Here is a 26,882-nt window from a genome sequence, read left to right on the forward strand (position 1 = left end):
ATATATATATATATGTTAGTTATATTATATATGTATGAGATCTATAATTATATATATATATATATATATATATATAATTTTTTTTGCTTGATTGTATTCCATAAGTCCATTAGGCTTTCTTCACTCTTTTTCTTTCTCTTTTCTTTTTGTTCCTTTGGCTAGTTAACTTCAGATGATTTGAGCTCATGGATTCTTTCTTCTACTTGGTCAAGTTTGTCATTAAAACTATATATTGAATTTTTCAGTTAATTTATTGTATTCTTCTGCTCCAGAATTTCTGTGGTTCCTTTTTATAGTTCTGTCCCTGTCTGTTGCATTGACATTTTGTTCATATATTGTTTCCTTGGTTTCATTTGATTATCTTTCTTTGGTCTCTTATTCCTTCCTTATTACTTCTTTAATACAATTATTTTGAATCATTTGGCAGACAATTCTAGATCTCCATTTCTTTAGGGTCAGTTACTGGAGATTTATTTTGTTCCTTTGGTTATGTCATATTTCTCCCATACTTAATTTCCCTTGTAGCTTTGCACTGGTGTCTGTGCTTTTGAAGAAACAACTACTTTTCCCAGTCTTTATTGACTGGCTTCAAAGGGAAAGACCATCAGTTAGCCCAGCTAGAAGATACTGGGAGCATCAGAAACCTTTTCTGTGATTAATCATGTTCCACAACTTTTCCTTTTCTTCGAAGCGGAGTAGTCTTAGGGTTACACGCCTTCTCTCAGTTTCACAGAGCAATTCTGGCTGTAGTGAGCTGCCTGCCTTTTTCCCCTTGGGCGGTACACAGAAAATTCATGGTGTTGGATGCACATTCCATTCTCTTCCTTCCTGGAGGAGACGTCTCAAGGTTGTGCACCTTCTCCTAATCTTGAGGAGCCATGCCAGCAGCAGTAAGCCACCCACTTACTTTCTTTATTTTTAGCTACTATCAGATGTCCAAACTATGCTTGTTCTCTTAGTGCTCTGGGTGAGGTAAATCAGAAACAGATCCTTTAGGCAGTGCAATGAAAGGCCAGGGATGTTGGATATATGCTACATTCTCTCTCTTCCCTGTGGGAGAAGTCAAAGCCAAGGTGTTCTCTATAATGCTGAGTGCCGCCTTGGGGCAGAGGCTGAAATGGGTAAAGTGAAATTGTTCTTCTTACTGATTATAAGGTGGCTATTCTTCATTTTATATTAATCTTTGGTACTGGAACTTTTTAACTAGCTTTTGATTCTTTCATAAAGTTATTTTGGCCCATACAACATTGTTAAATCAGTGTTTTTATGGAGGATAAGGGCTGTGACTTCCTATTTCACCATCTTACTAATGTCACTTTCTTTTGCTGTTTTTAATTATATCTTAATATATCTTTTAAGTCCATATCATATATTTTAATAGTTTTTTTTAAATAGATGAATCCTCAAAATATATCTTGCCATTTGCTAGCTTCTCTAAAGTATTTTATTGGACTTGCCAACAAATAATATAATTTCTTAAATTTTTCTTTTACAGTAAAGTAGGGTCTCGTCTCAAAAAGTAGAACAGTTCATTTAATGTTATGCCTTATTCTTTAGATTTTAAGAAGTGTCTATATTCTTTGGAATACATTTAACGTTTTGACTTTTAAATAAGAATTTTAAAGTATAATGTTTTAAGTATAACCCTCTTTTTACTTATATTGTGTTTTTTTTAACCAAGACATTAGAAATGTCAGAAACCCCATTGTTCACTGTAATAAGAAAGATTTTATAAATGCACCTTAATCACCATTGACTTCTTTTTCATTGTAAAATATACATAAAATAAAATTTATAATTTTAATCATTTTTAGGTATGCCATTCGGTGGCATTAAGTACAATTACAGTGTTGTGCAACCCATCACCACTATCTATCATCAATTTTTTTTTATCATTCCAAACAGAATTTCTGTATCCATTAAGCAATAATTCCTCATTTCTTCCCTTGGCCACAGCCCCTTTATTCTACTTTCTGTCTCTGAATTTGTATATTCTAAGTACCTCACATGTACAACCATACAATATCTGTCCTTTTGTGTCTGGCTTATTTCACTTAGCCTAATGTTTCCAAGGTTCAGCCATGTTGTAGTGTGCATCAGAATTTCATTTTTTACCATTGGCCTCTTGAATGTTTAATAGTGATTACAAACTTACGTACTTCTTTGAAGACATGAGAAATTTTATTATACTTGGAACATCTGGAATGTGAATACCATTTTTCCACAATATTATCCATAGTATCACATGTGTAGGTCCAGATTAGGCATAATTTTAGTTTGCTTCTCTCTTGACCATCCTCTCCTTTTTCAGTTTCCTGAAAATATCAACTGGTTCCAAATGTCACAGCTTTCTGTTTTATATCTACTGTCTTGTCTAGTTGAAGCCAATAGCTCAGACACATTTTCTTTGAAACTGTAGGATGCTAAACTAAGCATGAGAGTTGCCTCTAAGAATGCTTGTAATATCATTATACGTAATTTTATAAATATAATTCATAGTTAAAGATATACTCAACTTGGAACAGTTAGTGAAATTAATATGTGGTCAGGGCTTCCTACTTATCCTAAATAAAATATAATAATAAATAGATGCCTTAATTATTGATTCATTTCCTACATTTTGACAACAGATTTAATTTAATCCATTTTTACCTGAGAGTTCTAGTTTATGTAATTTATGTTTTTTTGTTTTTTGTTTTTTTCACTACAAAAGGTGTGTATAAGGGACGCCTGGGTGGCTCAGCTGGTTGAGTGTCCGACCTTGGCTCAGGTCATGATCTCATGGCTCATGAGTTCTAGCCCCATGACAGGCTCTGTGCTGACAGCTCAGAGCCTGGAGCCTGTTTCAGATTTTGTGTCTCCCTCTCTCTCTGCTCCTACCCCACTCACACTCTGTCTCTCTCTCTTTCAAAAAGAAAATAAACAAAAAAAGTGTAAAAAACCAATGTGTAGTAATACAATAAATACCTAACAAAAAGTTTTTCAATAAAACAACAATCTTACATTGGTGTAAAATTACTTTGGACTAATTAAAACCTGTACCGTTTACATATTAACTACAGGTAAGCAAGAGAATCAAAATACAAACAATGAATTACAGCTCCCCTGGCTTACAGACAGAAGGCTAGATTATAGTAGAGAAGATAAATGGAAACTTTAAACTACCTTTGAATTTATCACCTATATTTTTTCATTAAAATGGTGTAATTGACATCTACACTTGGTTGAATACTGACAAAATGTATCCGGTCTGTGAATTGTAGCATGGGCATAATTAAAACATAAAACGTTATTTAGTGTAGTTTGATTTTTGTAACCCTAATATTTTCTTTCTTGGTAGTCAAACAAAAATTTGGATATTTCGATTAATGCATCAAACAACTTTAATCTCAACATTACATGGTCAGTTGGTTCAACAGGTAAGAGAATTTTGTTGTCACATCTTTTACATTTGTTTGTATATGGAAGATGTTCTAACATGATCTTTTTTTTGTTAATTCAAAAAATTGAAATTAAAATATATATGTCATAATAATTGTGCTGGTTCAGGTACAAGTAATAAGTAGCATTATTAATAAAGTTTCATTATTTTAACTTTGTCCCTTATTCAATTAAATTAGATGGGTAACAAATATTATACACCACTTAATTTTTTAAAAAGACATTGTTATGAATTGCTATGATTTTAATTAAGATAGAGTACTTCTTTAATGATTGGGACTGTGATTTCAATTATTTGACTCACTATCATAAAGCTATAAATTTAATTATTAACCTTAATATTGATATAAGACAAATTCTGTGCATGTTGATAAATTAATAGGTTTTTATTCCTTTCAAACTTAGAAATATACCAACACCTTTGTCAGCTTTGGTGCTGAGAAAGGGTTAAAAAAAAAACCCTCTCCTTAATATGTCTTCTGTAATAAGTTTTAGAACTTGAAAATTTAGACTTTTAAAAAATAGAACCAAGATGAAATACAAACTGTCTGTTGGATTATGAAAAAGTATGCTCACTTTTTTTTGTATTTACATACTAAGAAATTCTATTGATTTTTATTTTCTGTATCAAAGCTATACTGTTGCACAATGTGTTGGAATCCTCTGTAAAGAAAACATGTGGATTCTGGGGTGCCGGGTGTCCAGACAGTTGGGCATTCAGCTCTTGGGCTCTTGATCTCAGGGTCGTGAGTTCTAGCCTCATACTATGGCTCCACACTGTTCACGGAGCCTACTAAAAACAGAAAGAAAGAAAATATATGTATTCTTAGGTCATTATGCTCTTTTAATATGTAGAATCATGGAGACATAGAATTCAAGAGTGAGATAGTCTTTGCAATTCTAGAACCTATATTACATGTGTTAAAAAAATGAGAAGTTTGGGCAAATATATACACATTTTGCTACAATGGTGTCCACCTTATAGTAAAATCTTGGAACTGTGAGCTTCATTAAGAATTCATGAAAACTTGTATTACTAATTTGAAAATTACTTTGGCATAATAAACTGACTCCAGAAGTGTTCTAAAATCTGTCAACAAAAATATACAAAACCTCTACAATTAGATTAGAATGATGATTTTATCATGCAAGAAATTACTTGTAACTTTCAGATTCCCAAAACCAAATCTCGGAAATTTTGATTTATCAGATTGGGAGATGGGTTCATGAAACCTGCTTTTTAAAACAGCAACCCAGGTGCTTTTGGAATAGGTGATGAGTTAGAAATTAATTCAGTTGCCCAGTATACTAATTCTAAATATTTTTACCGTTTGTTAAAGTAGAGGGCTTGGTAAGATTGTTGGAAATGCTTTGTTCCATTTGGTTAATTTCAGTAAATATTTATTGAGTATGCAATATGTGTTTAACTAATTTGAACATTTATCTCATGTTTTAAATTATAGCCTCGTTTCAATTTATTCAAAGTAGTGATGGTTCAATTTGTGGTTAAGACAAATAAATTGATTTCTTTTCTATGTTTTAATTGGATTGAGACATGTGAAATATGTCCTGATTTGTTTTGAGAGGCTCTGTGGAGTAGTGAATAGAAAGAATTCAGTGTCTGGGGCTAATGGATACGTGAGTTCCAAAGAGAAATTTACCAATTCAGTAGCTAGAAAATTAAGGCAAGTGTTTTAATCTTTCTGAGGCTCAGGTTTAAATTTGAAAAAAGAGATGGAATACCTTGGGGGTAAAATTGTTATCAGAGAAGAATAGAAAGTTTCTTCACCAGTGCCTAGTCCATAGCACTTACTTAATCAGTGGTATCATTTAAAAAAATAATTTTATACTGTTTCCATTACATTTATGATTAATCTTATTTCTCCTTTGTCACTGTAAATACTAAAGAAGTTTATTTTGATAATTGTTTTTATAAGTGTAGTTATAAAAATTAAGTAAATATCTATTTTTAAGTTAAAATATCCTTTTTTCCTAATATGAAAATTTACAGTTTGATTTTATTATTTACATTTTAGCTGGAACAATATCTGGGGAGGAGACTCCTATAGTGTCCAAGACTAATATAAAGGAATACAGAGATAGTTTTTCCTATGAAAAATTTAACTTCAGAAGCAATCCTAACATTACATTCTATGTGTATGTCAGCAACTTTTCCTGGCCTATTAAAATACAGGTAAGTGTTAATAGTATTTAACATAATGACCATTGAATTTTTTTTTTTACAAAAACAGTGCTACTTTTGTTCAAAGTAATGATATGGATAAGATTTTTATTTCTCGAAAAACATGAAAAATGTATGTACCCTTGATAAAAAAGGGTACGTTGAATGTTTATAAAAATAATTCATACTTATGATATTGAATCAATCGGTGTACAAATTTTTCAGTGAAATCATATTCTACAAATGCATCAAGGGTCGCCTCGGTGGCTCAGTCGGTTAAGCGTCCGACTTCAGCTCAAGTCATGATCTAATGGGTTCATGGGTTCAAGCCGTGTGTGGTGCTCTGTGCTGACAACTCAGAGCCTGGAGCCTGCTGCGGACTCTGTGTCTCCCTCTGTCTCTGCCCCTCCCCCCTCACACTCTTTTCTCTCTCTCTCTCATAAATGAATAAACATTTAAAAAAATGCATCAAAACTTGAAATAATTAGATTGGGTTTTTTGATTAATTGTGTATTTCACCTGAGGGTTAGATACTCTCTTCCTACAACTCTACTTAAAATTATTTGCTGTGTTTAGAATCTCATTTTTGCTTTATTATATACTGAACATTATTTAAACTTTCATTAAAAATTTAAGGTAAGCAACTTAACAGTTCTTTAAGATTCACTGCCTCACTATTGATTTCTTAATGCTATATATGTACATATTTCTTTCTATCTTTTTATCTTTCACTTTGTATATTTCAGTTTTTATTGTGTTTAGTGATAGGCTGCAAAAGGCTTTAGATTTATTGCTAGGAAAACATTTAGGAAGTTCTTTCTATCTTGAAATATTCAGGGTTTGTGCTCTTAATTTATGCTTTTATGAAAGAAAAGCCTGTATGTTGTAATGTTGGAATTTGTTCATATACTCATTCTTTTATGGTTGGTTATTTGATTAGATGGAATTCAGATTATTTTTTGGAATATCTCATACATATCAAGCTCTGTGCTAGGTTATTATGTTTTAAAATCTTTTAAAATTTACATGGTGTACCTGGGTAACTCAGTTGGTTAAGTGTCCAACTCCTGATTTCAGCTCAGGTCATGATTTCATGGTGGTGAGATCGAGCCCCATGTCAGGCTCTGTGCTGGGTGTGGAACCTGCTTAAGATTCTCTCTCTCCCTCTCCCTCTGTCCCTCCCCTGTTCACATACATGCACACATCCACACATATTCTTCTCTCAAAAAAAATTATAGATTATTCTTTCCCCTTTTATATTAATGACAGTTTATGATCTGTGACTGAAAATGTTTGTACGGGTTTTAGTTTTAGGTTTCAAGTTTTTATTCAAATTCTAGTTAGTTGATATACAGTATAATATTGGCTTCAGGAGTAGAATCTAGTGATTCGTCACGAGTGCCCTCCTTAATACCCATCACTCATGTAGCCCACCCACCTCCCTCCATCAACCCTCAGTTCTGTATAGTTAAGAGTCTGTTTTATGGTCTGCCTCTCTCTTTCTTCTCCCCCACCCATGTACATCTTTTCATCTATTATATTCCACATGAGTGAAATAATATGGTATTTATCTTTTCTCTGACTGACTGACTTTGCTTAGCATAATACACTCTAGCGCCATCCATGTTGTTGCAAATAGCAAGATTTCTTTCATTTTGATGGTTGAGTAATATTCCTGTGTGTGTGTGTGTGTGTGTGTGTGTGTGTGTACGTACATACATGCATATATACTACATCTTATTTATCCATTCATCAGTTGATGGACATTTGGGCTCTTTCCATACTTTGGCTATTATTGAAAATGCTGCTATAAACATCAGAGTACATGTGTCCCTTTGAATCGGTACTTTTGTATCCTTTTGATAAATACCAGTAGTGAATTGATGTATCATAGGGCAGTTCTATTTTTAACTATTTGAGGAGCCTCCATATTTTTCTCCAGATTGGCTGCATTAGTTTGCATTCCCACCAACAGTGTTAATGGGTTCCCCCTTTCTCTGCATCCTAACCAACATTTGTTGTTTCCTGTGTTGTTAATTTTAGCCATTCTGACAGGTGTGAGGAGGTTATCTCATCACGGTTTTAACTTATATATCCCTGATGATGAATGATGTTGAACAACTTTTCATGTGTGTGTTGGCCATTTGTATGTCTTCTTTGGAAAAATATCTACTCATGTCTTCTGCCCATTTCTTAACTGGATTATTATTATTTTTTAATATTATTTTCTATGTGATTTGTGGGAACACAGTATTTTTAAAAGTCATATATTTATGAGAAAATTGTCTTTACTTTTAAGGCTAATTTAACATCTAAATTAAGGAAATTACTTAACTATTCAAGAAATATTATAAATTACTACTCAGTAATGGGAATTATTTGATAAACTTATTTCTTCATTGTATGGTGATTTATTTCAACACTGTTATAGTCCAAAAATGCTGGAAATATTTCCATATAGTTTTAAAAAATTTTGACATTGATGATGTTAGATATATCATTATATTTTCTAAGGTTTATACAGAAATATGAATCAGATTTCCCTTGGCCAATTGAAATTATGTTCAAAGGCAACCAAAGGGCTCATCTATTAACCTTATTAAGTAGTAATTAAAATTGATACAATTGTTACATTTAAAATTTTTTTTTATGTTCTTCATGTCTTGGTTATCTAATTATTTCATTTTTAAGCAAATTACATAGTTACTATAGAATTTTAATGAATATTTAATGACTAAATATTAACTTTTTAAATTGGATTTTCATTTGAGAACATACTAGTAATATATTCTAGGAGCCAAACCTGAATGTGTAATAAAGTTGAAATATTCCATTCTCCCTAAATAATAAAATTTAGAGTCCAGTTGTGATGGTCAAAATGAGTAGAGCTGAATTCCTACTCTATGATTAAAGTCATTGCATTAGTTCTGAGGAATATGTCATATTAAAGCATATGAGTATGTGTGTTTTTTGGGACTATAGTAAACTTTAATTATTAAATATAAAATAGTAAGATTATTTTATTTAGTATATATTTGCTAATAGAATTGAAATCCACTTTTGAATCCAATCCACTTTTGAATGTTTAATCAATCTTGTTATATAGGGATAAGCTCCGCTTGCTCATTTATTTTGTCATGCATCATTGTATTTACTTTTTTAAAATTTTGTTAAGAATTTTTATACCTATATTTATGAGGGCTATTAGTCTATAGCTTTCTATTCTTGTAATGTTGTTTGACTTTGTATCATTGTACTGCTGGTCTTATAAAATGAATGGGAAATATTACTTCCTCTGTAATTTACTGAAATATCTGTGTGTAATTGTTATTATTATTATTTTTTCTTAAATTTGTGGTAGAATTCAACACAATGTATTTGGACTAATACACCTTTCTTTGTGGGAAGGTTTTAACTAAAAATCCAATTTCTTTAATAGATTTAGAGCTTTTCTGGTTATTTATTTTGGAGTGAGCTCTATCGATTTGTGTCTCCCAGTTGTATTTCTCCCATTTGATTTAATTTGTAGAATTTATTGGCAAAAGATTAATAATATTCACATGTTATTTAGTGATGTCATCACTCTCATTTCTGATATTCATAATTTGTTTCTCCTCTCTCTATTTTTTTCCCCTTTGTCAGTATGGCTAGAGAGTTGTCACTTTCATTGATTTTTTTTCTTAAGGGAACAGATGGTTTCATTTATTTTCTCTATTTTTTTTAATTTCATTAATTTCTACTCTTTATTCCCTTTCTTTTGCTTACTTTGAGTAAATTGTTCGTCTTTTCTTGTTTCTTAAGGTGAAAACTGTCTAATTTCCTTTTTTTTAAGTTTATTATTTTGAGAGAGAGAGAGAAAGAAAGAGAGACAAGAGAGTGGGGTGGGGGGCAGAGAGAGAGGGAGAGAGAATATCAAGCAGGATTTTTTCTGGTTGACTTCAAATTTCAGAGCGTTGGAGTCTGAAAATATGCATGGTATGATCTCAGTCTTTTTGTACTGCTCAAATAAACCTTCTGCCCCCTTTCCCCTTCTCTTTTTCTCTGAGACTCATATGATATGAATGTTATTATGCTTTATGGAGTTGTTGAGTTCCCTATGTCTACTTTTGTGATCCAATATTTTTCTTTCCCTCTTCTTTTCAGCTTCATTATTTTCTATAATTTTACCTTCTATGATATTTATAAATTCTTCTGCTTCTTCTGCCCTTGTGTTCATTAGAACCAATTGGTTTTGCCTCTTGGTTACAACATTTTTTATTTTCAGCAAGACTAGCTGTTAGGTCTTTTATCTCTGCATAAGGGACTGCCTGATGTCTTCTATGCTTTTCTTAAGTCCAACTAGGATCCTTATGATTGTTGTTTTAAATTCCTGATCAGGGGGAACCTGGATTGCTCAGTTGGTTGAGTGTTTGACTTCAGCTTAGGTCATGATCTCATGATTTGTTCATTCGAACCCCAAGTCAGGCTTTGCGCTGACAGTGCAAAGCCTGCTTCAGATTCTCTCTCTACCTCCCTCTGCCCCTCCTCCACTGGTGCTCTTTCTCTCTCAAAAATAAACATTTCAAAAAAATAATAAAAAAATAAATTCTTGATCAGGGATATTACTTACATCTATTATTTCAATTAGATTCCTGGCTGTGACCTTTTCTTGTTCTTTCTTTTAGGATGAATTCCTCCATCTTGGCGTTTTGTCTAGGTCTCTGTCTTCTTTGTGTCAGGAAAGCCTCATATGTTTTTTGTTTCTGAGAGTAATGACTTTATTAGGTCATATGCTTTCCAGGTCTGGTGCTTCAGGAAGTTTGTGGTGTATGCTGTGTGTGCTCTGCTGTTGTGTTTTGGCTGCTCTTTCGGTTAGGCCAGTCCTCTGCAGAGTTTCTCTTTGTCTGGAGTGGGGAATGTTTGGACCTTGACCAGTGTGTTGAATTTTAACTAGGTGTCTATTAGTCTGCTTTTTAAAATAGGCCTGATTGTATTTCCACTAGAGCTGAAGCTTTGTAGCACTCTATGGTCAGTAGACTTGGTCCACACAGGAGGTTTTTGCGGGTCTTCTGGGGCAGGGACCCACTTCTTTTCTGGCTCTCAGGCACACTTGTCCTAGTATAGACGTACCTGCAGAGCACAGCAGGGTGGAACTTGGGCTAAGCAGCTTAGGCCTCTGCTGTGGGCACTGTTCTGCTCACTAAAGTCAGTTTGTACTAATGGGCAAGGGAGAAAAATGTCGCCAGCCTGTGTGCTCGTCATTGGAAAGGGGAGTTTGCATCTGCCACTGTCCAGGAAGTCCTCAGAACAATGAACAGTCTCCCCTCATGTGTCCCATGCCTCCCTTAGATTCCCGCTTTCACCCTGTGTTCGGCTGTCTGCCTGCCCAGCAGTGCAGTGCACGTGTGTTTACCACAGCCACACTGGCTGAGTTTCCAACTCCAAATTCTAGGGATCTGGTGTGTTGGTGACCCACACTGTTCCTCGGGGGAAGGGTCAGACCAGGCTGGTGTCCAGGCTAACAGCCCTCAGCAGGTGTCTCTTCTCCTATGCTAAGGAATGGGGCAGTGCAGTATTGCCCAATGGCTCTTTTGTCTTCTGAGAGTTAGTGTTACCTCTCCCAAATGCAGTCCAGGAAGGGAAACCATCTCTCCAGGTGTGACCCAGGGGATCTTCAGACTGCTCTGTCCCCACCAGGGCCTCTGCCCTCCTCCACAGGAGCACTGCTATGCCTGTCAGGCTCCACACCGGCCATGGCATGGGCTTCTAAAACTTCAGTCTTTGAGTTTCACTGGTTTTAAAAATGCATGATAATTAGCTCCTCTTGTTTTCCTGGTCGGTGGTTTTGGGAAAGTATTTTTGTTGTGCAGTCCCCTGTACTCTGCTGTCTCTCGCCCTCTCTCCTCTCTCTGTGATCAGGGCTCCTTCTCCTCCATAGCACACACGATTCTTGTGGGCCCCAGATCACATCTTCGCATCTCATACTTCCATTTTTTTTCTTAGTCCTAAGATCGATATCTTGGGTGTTCAGAATGATTTGATATTTATCTAGCTGTGTTCAAGGGATGAATTAAGCATAGCATCGTCCTACTATTCCTCCCTCTTGACTCCCTCTCTAGTAAGCTATAGCATGCTGTATCATTTTTCATCCTTTTATTTTAATCTATTTTTGCTCTTATATTTAAAGTGGGTATCTTTTAGACAGCATGGAGTTTATCCAATCTTAAACCATGTACATGTGACATACTTATATTTATATCTTGATTTAAATCTTATTGTTTGTTTATTATTTTTCTTTTGGTCTTTATTCCTTGTTCTTTTTCTGCCTTTTTAAATTGAGCATTTTTTTATGATTTCATTTTATTCTGTTGGCTTATAGCTACAGTTCCATATTGTGTTATTTTATTCATATACTGTAAAACCTTGGTTTGTGAGCATAATTCATTTCAGAAACATGCTTGTAATCCAAAGCACTCATGTATCAAAGCAGATTTCATAACCATTGGCATAGTTATGATCATATGATGTTTGGCATCACGTACTATTCATATTGCAAGACATCGCTCATTTATCAAGTTGAAATTTATTAGAAATGTTTGTGTGTCTTGCGGAGCACTTGCAAAACAAGTTACTTACAATCCAAGGTTTTACTGTACTTCTTAAATTTTTCATTGTTTACTTACAGGTAGTGTTACATCACTCAATTTTTTTAATGTATTAAACTTAAGGGGTGCCTGGGTGGCTCAGTCGTGTGAGCATCCAACTTCAGCTCAGGTCACGATCTCTCAGTTCCTGAGCTCAAACCCTGCTTTGGGCTCACTGTGGTCACAGAGCCCATTTTGGATCCTCTGTCCTCCTCTCTTTCTGCCCCTCCCCCTTTTGTGCGTGTGTGTGCCCTCTCTCTCAAAAATAAACATTAAAAACAATTAAAAAAACAATAAAAAATTTATCTTTCCTCTTTCCTTTTTGTAGAATCTGATTTCTATCTAGTATCATTTTCCTACTGTCTAAGGGGCTCAAGGACTTACACACTCCGTGTAGATCTGCTGACAATGAATTATATCATTGTGTATTCTGAAAATGTCTTTATTTCACTTTTGGGGGGGGGTTGAAGAATTCTAAACTGTAGCTTTTTTCTTTCTTTCCTTTCAAAGATGTTTCTCCAGTGTCCATTGGCTTGCATTGTTCTTAATGAGAAATCTGCTCTTAACCTTATTCTTTGTATGTGATGGTTTTTTTTCCTCTCTCTGCATTTTTTTTTCTCTTTTTCACTCTTTTTGGCCAATTTGATAATGGTGTACAGAAGTTTGGTTTCTTCTTGTTTCTTGTGGATGGGTTTTACTGAACTTTATATACAAATAAAATTATACTCATCACCAGATTTGGAAAACCATATTTCTCAATTGTTTTTTTCCGCTACGCCTTTCTTCTCCTTTGGGAATTGCAGTTGTATGTATATCAGACTGCTTGAAATTGTTCCTTGGCTTCCTAATGCTCTGTTTCTGTTTTTTATTCATTCTTTTTTTTCTCTTTGTGTTTCATTTGGGATATTTTCTTTTCCTGTAATTGAAATTTATTAATCTTTTTTATAGTGTCCAATTTCATATTAATCACATTCAGTGTATATTTCATCTCAGATATTATATTTTTTTAGCTTGAGAATTCTGATAAGGTTTTTTAGAAAATATCTTCCATGCCTCTATTTAACATACTCTGTTCTTTTTCTGCCTTCTTTAATATATGGAATATGGTTATTATAACTCTTCTATAAATTATCTACAAATTCTATAATTTGTATCTCTTCTGAGTTTCTTTTCTGTTGTTTTATTTTCCTGCTCCTTATGGGTCATATTTTGATTAAATACGAAACATTCTGAATTTTACCTTTTTGGGTGGTAGGTATGTATCTATTTTGTTAAATAAATTTTAGCTTTGTTTTGGGATGGAGCTAATTTTCTTGTAAAAAATGTCTTTACAAGGCTTACTTTTGTTTTGTTAGGTAGGAACAAAGCAGCACTTAACCTGGTGTTAATTTTTCATTACTGAGGCTCTGTTCTTTTGGGTACTGTATTTTATGATGTATGAATTATAAGGTTTTCCACTCTGACTCTCAGGACCATGAAATATTCCCAACTCTGTGTGAGTTTTGAGAATTATTTTCTCTGTTCCTTTCAGATGGATTTTTCCCCAATGTTGGATAGTTTCTTTGTCAGTAAGTAATGTTCACCTGACGACTCAAGGGGATCCTCAGAAAATCTCCATAGCACTCTAGGAAGTTCTGTCTTCTTTAGTATACTTTCCTATAAACTCTAGCTACCTTGGCCTCTGCAGATTGTCAGTTTTATCTCCTCAACTCCAGAAAATTTCTGGGATACACATGTGTTCACTGTCCTTTTGATGCAGCCTCAAAATCACAATAATCTGTGACATTTAAATGCTCACCTCATTTTTTTTCTCCACTCAGGAATTACTGTCCTACACTGCTTGATATCGTTTCATATGTTTTATCTATTTTACTTGTTGTTTTTGCAGAAGGATAAATTTATTCCCTCCATTTTGGAAGGAGGTAGATATTCTACATGTAATTATGAATAAATTATGAATAAATTATGTAAATATGAATAAATATGCTGTCCATAGGTTTGTTCACCAAATGAGTGAACCACATATATAGTAACTATATATGTTACTATAATTCTATATAGTCACTATATATACAACATATATAACTATATATATTACTATGACTATATATAGTTACTGTATATGTGGTTTTATGTTTTTGTTTGTAATATGTTTTATTTAGTAGCTTAGATTTAAGCTTCCAAGTAACTGTAGGTAAATGATAGTCAGGTTGTAGACATACGTCTATGTATTTTAGATTTCAAAAGTACATACTACTGTGGATTCCAAGCTGCAAGTTATGAGAAAATTTACAATCCATAGATAAAATTGTTCATAAATATTTACAAACTACACTCAATGGAAGCAGTTATTTTGAAAAGTGGCTGAAATAAAAAAAGTGCAAAAAAACTAATTTCTATTGAAAAATATCCATATAACCATGAGATACCAAGAAATTTCTAAAAATAAATATCACTGTTTTCTTTTCACAGAATTGTATCAGTGATATTTCTAACAAGCAAACATTGTTTTTGAGATAAAGTAACACTTAACTTTTATGATCACTTTTACTTAATTTATTTTAATACTTGTATCAATAGGGTTACTGTATAGGGAGAGAACATTGTGAATATAGTTAAAAGAAAGCACTTCAGGTTACTTTAGCCTTTCTGTCTGCAATTTAATTCTTTGAATTCTTACATGCTAAAACATAAAAGATGTATGAAGAGTTTAATATTTAATTATTTGTTGTTTGCATAACAAAATATCTTTTCATGTAAGCCAAACATTTCACATAGATTTTGCATGAATTAATATCAATAGTATTTTCATAATTTTATGTGGCAGTTTTTTCCATCACAATTCTTTTAAGCACTTTAAGTAGTAATGTTTGCACATATATTTGAATAGATTGAACAGATCAATTTAAAAGGTAATACTTGAATAAGGAGAAGTTTTTAATGATATGCAGGAAAGTAGAAAAATACTTCATTTAGGTCCAACTTGAGTCTAATCTTGTTATTAAAGGATGAACCTTACTTGTATGATAATAGAACTCTATATGTTATGAACTGTATAATGAACAAAATAAAAAGACATAGTAATGGTTGTTGCTTATTAAAGTAGCTTCTGTGTTTTGAGTCAGTGAAAAACTTATAAAAATTTATTTAACTTTATAAGTGAAAAACTTATAAAGTAGTACTTACAGAAATGGCAGCTGTTGAACATTTGTATAAAATTTTGGCTACACTTTCAAGCCATTTCTAAGTTTCAATCATATATAAGACATTTTGCTAGTGAATAGAATAGGATACAATGTAGTCTCTACCCTTATGTAGTTCACAGAATATATTAATAAGCATTCTTTCAGTTGTAGATATCAAAATACAGCTTTAAATTACCTTTAAAATAAAACAAGGGACATTGTAGGCTTAGAAAACAGGGCATCCAGAGCAAATGCCTTTGGGAACTTCCAGGAACCCAATTTCACCTCTGACTGTATTTCCCAAAACTGCATCTCTTAACATCCATTCATGAGAAATACTCTCAACAAAGTAGGTTTAGAGGGAATGTTCCTCAATATAATAAAGGCCATACATGAAAAGCCCATAGCTACCCTTATCCTTAATGGGAAAAAACGGAGAGCTTTCCCCCTAAGGTCAGGAGCAAGACAAGGATGTCTACTTTCATCACTGTTACCCAACATAGTATTGGATGTCCAAGCCGCAGCAATAAAAGGCATCTAAATCGGCAAAGAAGAAGTAAAGCTTTCACTATTTGTAGATGACGATACTATATATAAAACTATATCCCTTGGCGTCCTTTATACTGTGTTATATAAATAATTATTGAATTGACTGAGTTTCACAATGTATGTTGACTGTGTTGTATTCTATTTTAGTTGCATTTATAGCATCCAAATTTAGCCATCCCAGAGATGAAAGGGAAAAGACTCTCTTAGTATCTTTATATAGAGTCCAGGGGCATATTTTGGTTTTGTTTAGGTCATAAAATGTTCTCTGAGCCATTTGTTGTATCAGCCATTTGTCACTGATATGGAAGTGAAAGATATTTATGAATTGAAGAGTTCTAGATTATATTTCCTTCTCTGTGATTTTTACAGAGATGATATTAAAGCAGGAAAAGTTCTTAGTAAGAGTTATGTTGAAGCAAGATTTTGAAGGATAACTAGGAGTTCAGAAAAGGGATATTACATGAGAGGGAATTCTAGATAAGAAGAATGGGTTTTCAAAGTTATGATTAAATAATTTTCATCAGGGAGCACATTGATTTTTAATGGTTGGAAAACAGGTTGTATGATAGCACAGTGATGGTGTTCGGTGATCAGGGTGGTGGTGTTGGGTATACAAGTGTGGTTGTTAGTACAGAGGAAATGTGGCAGAAAAATTTTCTTGGAACAAAATGATAAAGTATTTGCAGAGTTAATTATGAAATGTGCATTTTAGAAAGAAAATTCTGATGATCATCTGGCTGAAGCCTTGGACTGTGAAGAATTTTTCTGAAAATTAAATCTAAGTTGTATTTATTATAATTTTTATTTATTTTTTTAAATCTGACATTTAGAAAAGGAATTTTGTATATTCTGAATTGCCAGCCAAAATAATTAATAAGACTATCATCCTCAAGATCACTATTGACCTATTCCCAAAGAGGATGTTTCAACTTCAGTTTTTTGTTATTTTGCACATAATTTGGTAGATCTGTTTAAATAATCCAAAGCATTTCAAAATGCCTACCAAAGAGAGGAAATATTTTCCTAGGAGTATTTCTGAATTGAAATGTTTTTCAAAAGAGAAGAAAACCAAGAAACAAAGTCTTAACTATAGACAACAATCTGATGGTGACCGGAGGGGAGGTCGGTGGGAGGATGAGTTAAAAAGGTGATGGGGATTAAGGAGGGCTCTTGTGATGAGCACAGGGTGTTGTATATAAGTATTGATTCACTAAATTATATACCTGAAAGTAATATGACACTGTATGTTAACTAACTGGAATTTAAATAAAAACTTGAAAAAAGGGAAAGAAATAATAAAATGTCTGTTTTTCTTTCTTTACTTTTATTCAAGTCAATAAATATTAATTGTATGCCTAGTATGTTGAGGCACTATACTACATATTAGGAAGAAATGTATTATTGCAATCCACATTGTCAATTTGTAATTTAAAAGTTATTTCTTACTGTACCGTGATCTGATTTCTACTCACATTGCTCCTTTGAAACTACTGAGGCATAGGACATAGAAAACTTATAGACCTAAATTTTCAGCTTCTTGCTTCAGTCTTTTTTTTTTTTAATGTGTATTTATTTGTGTGTGCGAGAGAGACAGAGTGCAAGTGGGGGAGGGGTAGAGAGAGAGGGAGACACAGAATCCAAAGCAGGCTCCAGGCTCTGAGCTGTCAGCACAGGGCCCAACACAGGGCTCAAACTCATGGACCATGAGATCATGGTCTGAGCCAAAGTCTGATGCTTAACCGACTGAGCCACCTAGGTATCCCTTCTTGCTACAGTCTTAATTGACCTGTCAGCAGCATTATTTGATCCTGTTTTTAGAACACTGTCTCTTCTTTCTTTCCATGGCACTACATTCTCCTAATTTTCCTTCCTCCTTTCTCACCCAATTTTATTTATTTTTTAAGTATTTCCTTCTATCATCCCTTAGATCCCTGTGTTCCTTAGGGTGACATTTGAGATATTCTGCTCTTAGACAACAAATCTTCTGTTTTGGTTTCATTTACCATATAGTTTCAATGGTCACTTATGTACAGATTATTTATATATCAGTGTTACCAGTTCAGGCATTGCATGTATGTTCCAGTATATCTCGTACATCTTATTATCCATTGCTTCTTGTCTCAGACACCCACCCCCTTTTGCTTGAGCCACAGACTTGGGCTTGGATTGTTGCCCTCAATCTATTCTTTAGTGTACAGACATACAACACACACATTCAACTAATTGCATTGACAGTATTCCAATTTTTTCTTTGAAATGTCCAGTGACTCCATTAAAGGCAGCACCTATTTTTCTTGTCCTAAATATTGTTTTCCTTCAATCATTATATTACATTGATTGTATATATCATGCTGTAACCAGTATTATATTTCTAATATGCAAATTGAATCAGTTTATACCTACTTCTAAAACCTTCAAAGGCATCTCATAACCCTATGATCAAGTTCAAACTGCTTAAAATGGCTTCTAAGCAGCTGCAAAAGTTAGTCCTGTCTATGTGTTTAGCCACATCTTACCAGACTTTCCTCTGAGTTCCACAATCTAGTAATACTATAATTCCTTCAATTCTTTGAAAGTATTATGCTTTTTCTCTCCTCTAAGCTTTAATCTGTGCTTTCTTTCGTTTTCCTTTTCAACTTGATTTTTTTTTAATATGAAATTTATTGTCAAATTGGTTTCCATACAACACCCAGTGCTCATCCCAACAGGTGCCCTCCTCAATGCCCATCACCCACTTTCCCCTCTCTCCCACCCCCCAACAACCCTCAGTTTCTTCTCAGTTTTTATCAACTTGATTTTTACTTCTCTTTCTCAGCTTGTAATATGCACTTATTTTTATATTTATATATTCTGAGTCTGCAGTTACACTGTAGTACATCTGATTTAGGTTTAGCTCCACTGGATGTCTCTGATTCAAGTTTAAGACTATGGCTTGGGTTTGTGTCTACTCCGTGCATGTTCATTCTGGTGCCCAGATGAAGAGGTAGTGGGTCCTGAGGAAGTGGTCTCCTAAGAGTGGATCACATAAGACCAGATAAACAGGGAAAATACTTTTAAATCTCGATCCATATACTACATTGGCCAAAGCAAGTCAGAGAGGCCGCACCCAGTATACATGGTGGGAAAATATATTCCAGTCACGGCCAAAGGGAGCCATAGTTTTAGTTGCTGAAAACTAATCCAAGTCACCACACATACTGTGTAGCCTATTTTTATTAAACGTCTAATGAAGTGTTCTTCTGCTATCCTTCCCTTTAAGCTAGAATGTTGAGGATTATGAAGTCTCTGGCTCACTTTTTCCTTTGTTCTATTTTAGGAATACCAATATGAAAGTCTCTATCAAATTGAAATTTAGGGAACACCTGTTCTCCTGCATTTCATCTAATAGTATTTGATTATAGTGGTGACCAGTGTCAAAAGAGATGTGTTGTAGTGATTTAGAAGCATTGCTTGGTATATAAAATAATTCTTGGAATATTTTTCCCACACAGAAGTTTCTCTTGTTAGTAAGCCATGTAACAAGATATTATTTCTTTGCTGTTTGTCGATTATTTAGTATATCCATTCAGCTCCTGTGTAATTGTTTTTTGCATGATACGTCTTTTCCTATTTTTGTTTTTACTTTCAACCTTTTATATTTGTTTGATCTACAGTGTATCTCATGTAGGCAGCATGTAGTCAGAGTCACAGTTTGTTTTGTATATTTTTGTTTTTCAAATCCAGTCTCACAATCTCTGCCTCTTTTTTTTAAGTTTATTTATTTATTTTCAGAGAGACACAGGCATTGCAAGTTGGGGAGGAGAAGAGAGAGAGGGAGAGAGAGAGAAACCCAAGTAGGCTCCATGGTGCCAGTGCAGAGCCTGATATGGGGCTTGGACCCATGAAGCTGTGAGATCGTGACCTGAGCCAAAACCAAGGGTCAAATGCTGAACCCACTGAGCCACCAGAGAAAGCCTTGCAATCTCTGCCTTTTTTTTTTTCTTTAAAATGTTGTTAACACTGATTTATTTTTGAGAGACAGAGACAGAGCATGAGTGGGGAAGGGGCAGAGAGAGAGGGAAACACAGAATCCGAAGCAGGCTCCAGGTTCTGAGCTGTCAGCACAGGCTCAAACTCATGAACCAGGAGATCATGACCTGAGCTGAAGTTGGGCACTTAACTGAATGAGCCACCCAGGTGCCTGCAATCTCTGCCTTTTGAATGGATATTTAAGGTTGTGATGTATTGAATTTATGTCTACCATTTCAGTTACTGTTTTTTTGTATGTCTCACCATTTTTGTTCCTCTGTTTCTCCTTTACTGTTTTCTTTTGCATTAAGTCACTATTTTCTTTCGTAGCATTTTGATTCCTTTAATTGTTTTGTCAGTAAATTTTTTATTTTTGAGTTGTTGTTTTAGGGCTTACCATATATACCTTAACTTGCCAGACCTACCTCAGATTTGAATTAACTTAATTCCAGTGAGGTATAGAAATTCTCCTGTTACATGGCTCTATTCCATATTCCCTCCTTTTCTGCTATAATTATTATGCCTATTATATCATTCGTGTATGTTACAAACCCAATATGTTGTTATAGTTATTACTTTATATAATTTTGTCTCTTAAAAAAGCTGAGCCATGAAAGGAGAACAAGTGTATGCTTATAGAGTTTCTTATATTAACCTTCTTATTTCTGGTTCTCTTTATTCTTGAGGATTCGAGTTACCATCTGATATCGTTTTCTTACTCCAATACAGATTTTCACCCATTTTCTTGTATTGTCAAGTAAATTACATTTCCATAAGTTATAGGCATAACATTATAATTATATATATAGTCTTATACAACTGCTTTTTAAATCACTTAAGACAGGAGAAATATTTAGCTATACTGTATTTTATATATACTTATGTACATAATTCCCTTTACTGGTGCTTTTTGTTTTTTCATTTGAATTGCTGGCTGGAGTCAATTTCTTTTAACCTGAAGAAATTACTTTAGTATTTCTAGTAAAGTGGGTCTGCTAGCAACATCCTCTCTACGTTTTCATGTATCTAAAAATGTCTATTTTGCCTTCATTAAAAAAAAAGTTGACTAGATACAAGATTCTTGGTTGACTATTTTTTCCTTTAAGTATTCTAAACTTGGCATCCCACTGTCTTACAGCCTCCATTGTTTTGGATATGAAGTCATATGTTAATCTTATTAAGATCCCTTATTCCAACACATATTTCTCTTGCTGCTTTCAAGACTTTTGTCTCTGTCTTTCAGAATGTTTACTGTAATGTTTCCTATTGAGATTCTCTTTGTGTTTATCCCCCTTGGAGTTTATTTAACTTCTTGGGTGTGTGTGTGTGTATATATATACACTTCTTGGGTGTGTATGTATATATATATATATATACATATATATATAAACGTATTTCATCAAATTTGGGAAGTTTTCAGCCATTATTCTTCAAATATTTTTTTCTGCTGCTTTCTCTCTCCTGTCTTTCTGGTAACCCATCATACTTGTGTTGGTATACTTAATAATATTCTACATTTTTCTGAAGTTCCTTCCATTTTCCTTCATTATTTTCTCTCTGTACTTAACATCGCATAATATCTATTGAACTACATGTTGGGAGTTCGTTTTTTATTTTGTATTATTTTTTTGTTGTTCAAATCTACTGTTGAACTTTGTTGGTGAAATTTTCATTTATTTTATTTTTAACTTTAGAATTGCCATTATATTCTTTTTATATAATTTCTATCTTTTGGTAGTCTTTATTTCATGAAAAATTGTCATCACATCTTTTTTTTTTACCTCTTTCACCATGGCCTTCTTTAGCTATTTGCTTATATTTATAATAACGTCTCTGATATTTTCGTTAAAACCAATATCTGAGCCCTCTCATAAGCAGCTTTTATTTCCTGTTTTTTATTCTGTGTATGGGTTACACTTTTCTGTTTCTTTACATGTTTTGTACTTTGTTGTTCTTGTTGAATGCTGTACATTTTAGGATATTTATTGTGTCAGCTTTCGTTACTGATTTTCCTTTGTTGTGTGTTTATTTATTTGACTTTACTAGACTATTTTAGTGAAGTCTATTCTGCAATGGGAAGCCTGTGGCGATATTCCTCAAAGGGTGTAGCCTTTGGCATGGGCACACTCCCCATGAGGTTTAACATTGTTCTCTTTGATTGTCTCCCTCCCTGATCTCTCTGTTAAGCTCTGTGCTACATTTGGTATCACAACCATCTGCTAGTCAGCCCTAATTTGCCCCTGATTCCTCTGTTGTGTTCAGCGGTACCCCAGGGCATTAATTGCTCCACAGTTCTGATCCAATTAAATTTAGGCCTGAGTAGTTTGGTAGTTGGGGGGCTCGTTGTTATTTTTTCTCAAACTCAGGTAGGCTTTTATTATCTCTTTTTCTTGTGTTCTCTCTGATGAACCTGCTGGCCTGTTTTGTAACATGTTGCTCTTAATTAAAAGAATCTGAAAAAAAAGATACAAAGAACTCTCCCAGCAAGTTTGGTATAGAGGGGAATTTCCTCAACTTGATAAAGAAAACACTCTAATAGTATATCTTTATACGTTGTCAATGAATATCTGGAAATTCAAATTAAAAACAGTACTATTTATAGTTGCTTCGAAGAGAAGGAGAGAAAATGAAATTGAGTATACATTTAATAAAACATGCGCAGGATCTGCATGCTGAAAATTATAAAATGATGAAAGATATCAAGGAAGACCTGAATAAATGGAGAGATATTCATGGATTGGAAGATTCATCATAACAACTACACTAATTCTTTCCAAATTGATTATAGGTACAATGAAATTCCTATCAAAATCCTTGGAAGACATTTTGTAGATATAGGCAAGCTTATTCTAAAATTTATATGGAAGGGTACAGGCCATAGAATAGCTAATAAAATTAGACAAAGAAAAATAAAGAGGGAAGAATTACTCTTTCTCATATTGTCTTACTACATTAAGTATAATAATCATAGAAATTACTCTTTCTTATATTGTCTTATTACATAGTACAGCAATCGAGAGAGTATAGGATTGATGGACCCAGAAATAGATCCACAAAAATATATTTGACTGATTTTTTACAATGGGGCAAAAGTATTTCATTGGAAAAGGGTAGTCTTTTCAGCAAATGGTAGTGCAACAACTGAACATATATATAGGCAAACAATGCAGCAGAACCCAAACCTTACACCTTGCACAAAAGTCAACTCTAAATGAAGCATATACCAAAATGTAAACTGAGAGCTACACAAATTCTTGAAAAAAATAAGAGAACAGTCTTCAGGATGTAGGGCTGAGCAAAGGATTCTTAGACTTGACACCAAAGGCCTGATTTATTAAAGGAAAGCATGATAAATTGGAGTTCATTAATATTATAAACTTGCCCTGCAATGGCCCATATCAAGATTAAAATAGAAACTATACACTGGGAAAATATATTTATAAATCACATTTCCAAGAAGAGACTTCTATGTGGAATATATGAGGAAGTCTCAGTATACAGCCTTAAAGGAACCAAACATGCTGATTAGAAAATTGGCAAAGACATGAAGCAATGAGATAAACTTGCCAAATGGACATATTAAGAGAGGTTCAAAATCATTAACTATCAGGGAAATGAAAATTAAAAGCACAATTAAATATCAGTAGGTTTATACTACACTAATTAATGAGAACGGCTAAAATAAAAAAAAAAAAAAACGTCATTTACCAAATGCATTCAAGGGTATGGAGAAAGTGGATCACTCTTACCTTGCTTATGGCGATATAAGATGGAGAGTTTCTTGGGAAGATAATGCGTTAGTTTCTTATAAAACTAAATACGGAATTTTAATACTATAGCCATTGTACTCTTGGACATTTATCCCCAAGAAATGAAAACTTAACGTTTACACACCTGTACACAAATGTTCACAGCACCTTTATTTGTAATAGCCCCAAAATGCAGTCATCTGTCAGCAGAATAGTCAAGCAACCCGTGGTACATATATCTCATGTAATCAATACTTCTCAGCAATAAAAAGGACCAAACTATTGATTCATGTAACACTCTGGGTGAATCAGAAATTTTGCTGAGTGATAAAAAGCCAGTCACAGTAAGTTACATATTGTATGATACTATTTAGTTAATATTTTTAAATGACAATATTTAGGAATGGAGAACAAGCCAATGGATGCCTAGGAGTAGGACTGTGGTGGGAGATGAAGCATGGGTGGGAGAGAGGGAGATATGAATTTTAAATGGAATCACCAGGAATGCTTGTAATGTTGGAAATATTCAGTATGTTGACTGGCGCTGGATGTATGAAGCTACACATGTGATAAAATTGTGTGGAACTTAATACATAAATGAGTACAAGTAAAATCAGGGAAAAATGAGTAGGATAAATGTTAATCTCTAGAGTCTTATACCATAGTTTGCAAAATATTACTTTGAGGGCAAACTGAGCAAAATGTAGAAGGCCTTTCCCTGTATTATTTCTTACAACAGCAAGTGAATCTATAATTATGTCAATAAAAATTTCAATTAAAGATTATACTGTATAGGGGCACCTGGGTGGCTCAGTTGGTGAAACGTCCGACTTCAGCTCAGGTCATGATCTAACAGTTTGAGTTTGAACTTCACATCAGGCTCTGTGCTGACAGCTCAGAGCCTGGAGCCTGCTTCGGATTCTGTGTCTCCCTCTCTTTCTGCCTCCACCCCTCTCGTGCTCTGTCTCTTTCTCTCTCTCAAAAATAAGTAAACATGGAAAAGATTATACTGAAAAACGTGGTAAATGTCAAGGAGTTGATGTTTCAAAAAGGGCAAACTGAGGCAAATATAAACATGTATTAGGATTTTGGTTCACTTTTCTATGAATAAGCACTAATGATGTTTTTATACCACAATTTGCTGTATCTTTTTGCTATGTGTATGTATCAGCTTAACACAATTCCATGGCCAGAGAAAGCTGTCCGTTGTAGATACATTTACCTGGTATAAGAAGATTCTGTCATACACTGGAATGTGAATTCCGCAGGGATAGGGGCAGTGCACAAGTAGCAGGCTCCTATTCCTGGTGCTGGGAGGTGAGAATTGGATTGCAGACCCAATCCTCTTCTTCCTGCTGAGGTGAATGACGAGACACTGGCAGAGGCTCTAGGCTTTGAGTTGTGTCACCTTAAGTGCTGAGTCCTATAAGTAAGGTCACAGCAGATAGCCTCAAATTATTTCATTCCCTGATTTGATCAAGGTAATCAGTCCTTCCTTACTTTTCTGAAAAAGAGAAGAACCTTTCTGAAAGTAACTAATATCCACTGCATCTGCCATTTTTGATGTATGGTGTCAAGTGAAGGATTAAAAGTTCCTGGTCATTAGGAGAGATGGGAATAAAAGATCAAGTCCAAGAGTAAAAAGAAAAGACTAGAGAAAAAGATCCCAATGGTGAACAAGTGTTCATCAGTTTTAAAATATCTATGATTAATATCTTTGGGGAAAAATGTTACCAAAAATGAGAATTTCATTAAGGAAATATATCTTTAATAATAAGAATCAAATGGAAAAAAAGGATTAAAAATCAAATCAACAGAATTAGTTTCTTAATATATGGGTTTCACAGATTAGACCAGACGAAGAGAGAAATTAGAATGTAGTTGTGGTGGATTACATTATTGCCCAAAATTCTTTACCTTTTCTGGCAATCACACCTTTTTTATTTTGTGTGATTTTACAGTTTCTTGCATTGAGGCTGAGGTAGGGTGTGTGAGTTTTGCGCCTAGAACATAAGAGGACTTGCATGTTTCCACTTTCCCTCCTCCCATCTCTGTGAGTATGTCATGGTCAGTCCAGTCTTCTTGTCCCAGTACTGACAGGTGACTTCTAAATAGAAACCATTTTCTGTGAGTTCGAGCCCCGCGTCAGGCTCTGTGCTGACAGCTCAGAGTCTGGAGCCTGTTTCAGATTCTGTGTCTCCCTCTCTCTCTGACCCTCCCCCATTTTATGCTCTGTCTCTCTCTGTCTCAAAAATAAATAAATGTAAAAATAAATAAATAAATAAATAAATAAATAAATAAATAGAAACCATTAGCCAGGAGATAATGAATGACATCTTAATGCACTGAAGGAAAATCTCTGCCAGCTATAGACTAGAAAAATATTTTCCAAGTCAAGGTCAAATATAGACATTTTCAGGATTTTACTGACAATAGATTGATGCCAAAAGAAGTACCACATAGAGGACCTTAGGCCAAAGGAAAGAGATCTCAGATATATACGTAGAAATATGATGGTAAATGAAGAATAACAGAATAGGTAAACTTCAGTGAATACTGATATAAAAATAGCTCATAAAGTTTAAAATATGTGTAGAACAAAAAATACATGATAACAATCATTCAAAGAGCAATAGGGTTATGGGACACCTGGGTGGGTCAGTTGGTTAAGCGCCCGATTTTGCTCAGGTAATGATCTCATGGTTTGTGATTTTGAGCCCTGCGTCAGATTCTTTGCTGACAGCTCAGAGCCTGGAGTCTGCTTTGGATTCTGTGTCTCCCTCTCTCCATGTCTCTCTCTCTGTCTCTGACTCTCTCTCTCAAAAATAAACAAACATTAAAATTTTTGTCAATAAAAAACAGCAGTAGGGCTAACTATAACTAGAGTAGTCTAGCAGTATCAGTGAAATGGTAAAAAGTAGTAAATTTTTAAGAATCTTTAATTTTTTTTATTTCTAGTGTAAATCTGAAGAAGAATAAAACAAAGAATGAACTAACAAGTTGATCAGGGAGTTAAATTGACTAATAAAAACATTTCATGAGCTCACAAAGAAGTATGAAAGAAAAAGTTACATAAAGGTGGTTCAAATAAAAAGTAAATAGATGAGAAGTATAAAGTCAACTACATTAGTAATCGCATTAAATT

General features: G+C 34.0%; 1 protein-coding gene across 7 annotated transcripts in view; it reads left to right on the forward strand.

The window, feature by feature from the left end:
- ATRNL1 (attractin like 1) overlaps positions 1-26,882 on the forward strand; it is a 765,177-nt gene that overhangs the window by 291,564 nt on the left and 446,731 nt on the right. For all 7 annotated transcript variants that reach the window (XM_049645843.1, XM_049645837.1, XM_049645839.1 and 4 more), the window contains 2 exons: positions 3,341-3,419; positions 5,478-5,635. In XM_049645843.1, coding sequence (XP_049501800.1) covers positions 3,341-3,419; positions 5,478-5,635 — 237 coding nt within the window. The remainder of the gene's footprint in view (positions 1-3,340; positions 3,420-5,477; positions 5,636-26,882) is intronic.

Source organism: Panthera uncia, chromosome D2, assembly GCF_023721935.1.
Source record: "Panthera uncia isolate 11264 chromosome D2, Puncia_PCG_1.0, whole genome shotgun sequence".
In the NCBI taxonomy this organism is placed as follows: Eukaryota; Metazoa; Chordata; class Mammalia; order Carnivora; family Felidae; genus Panthera; species Panthera uncia.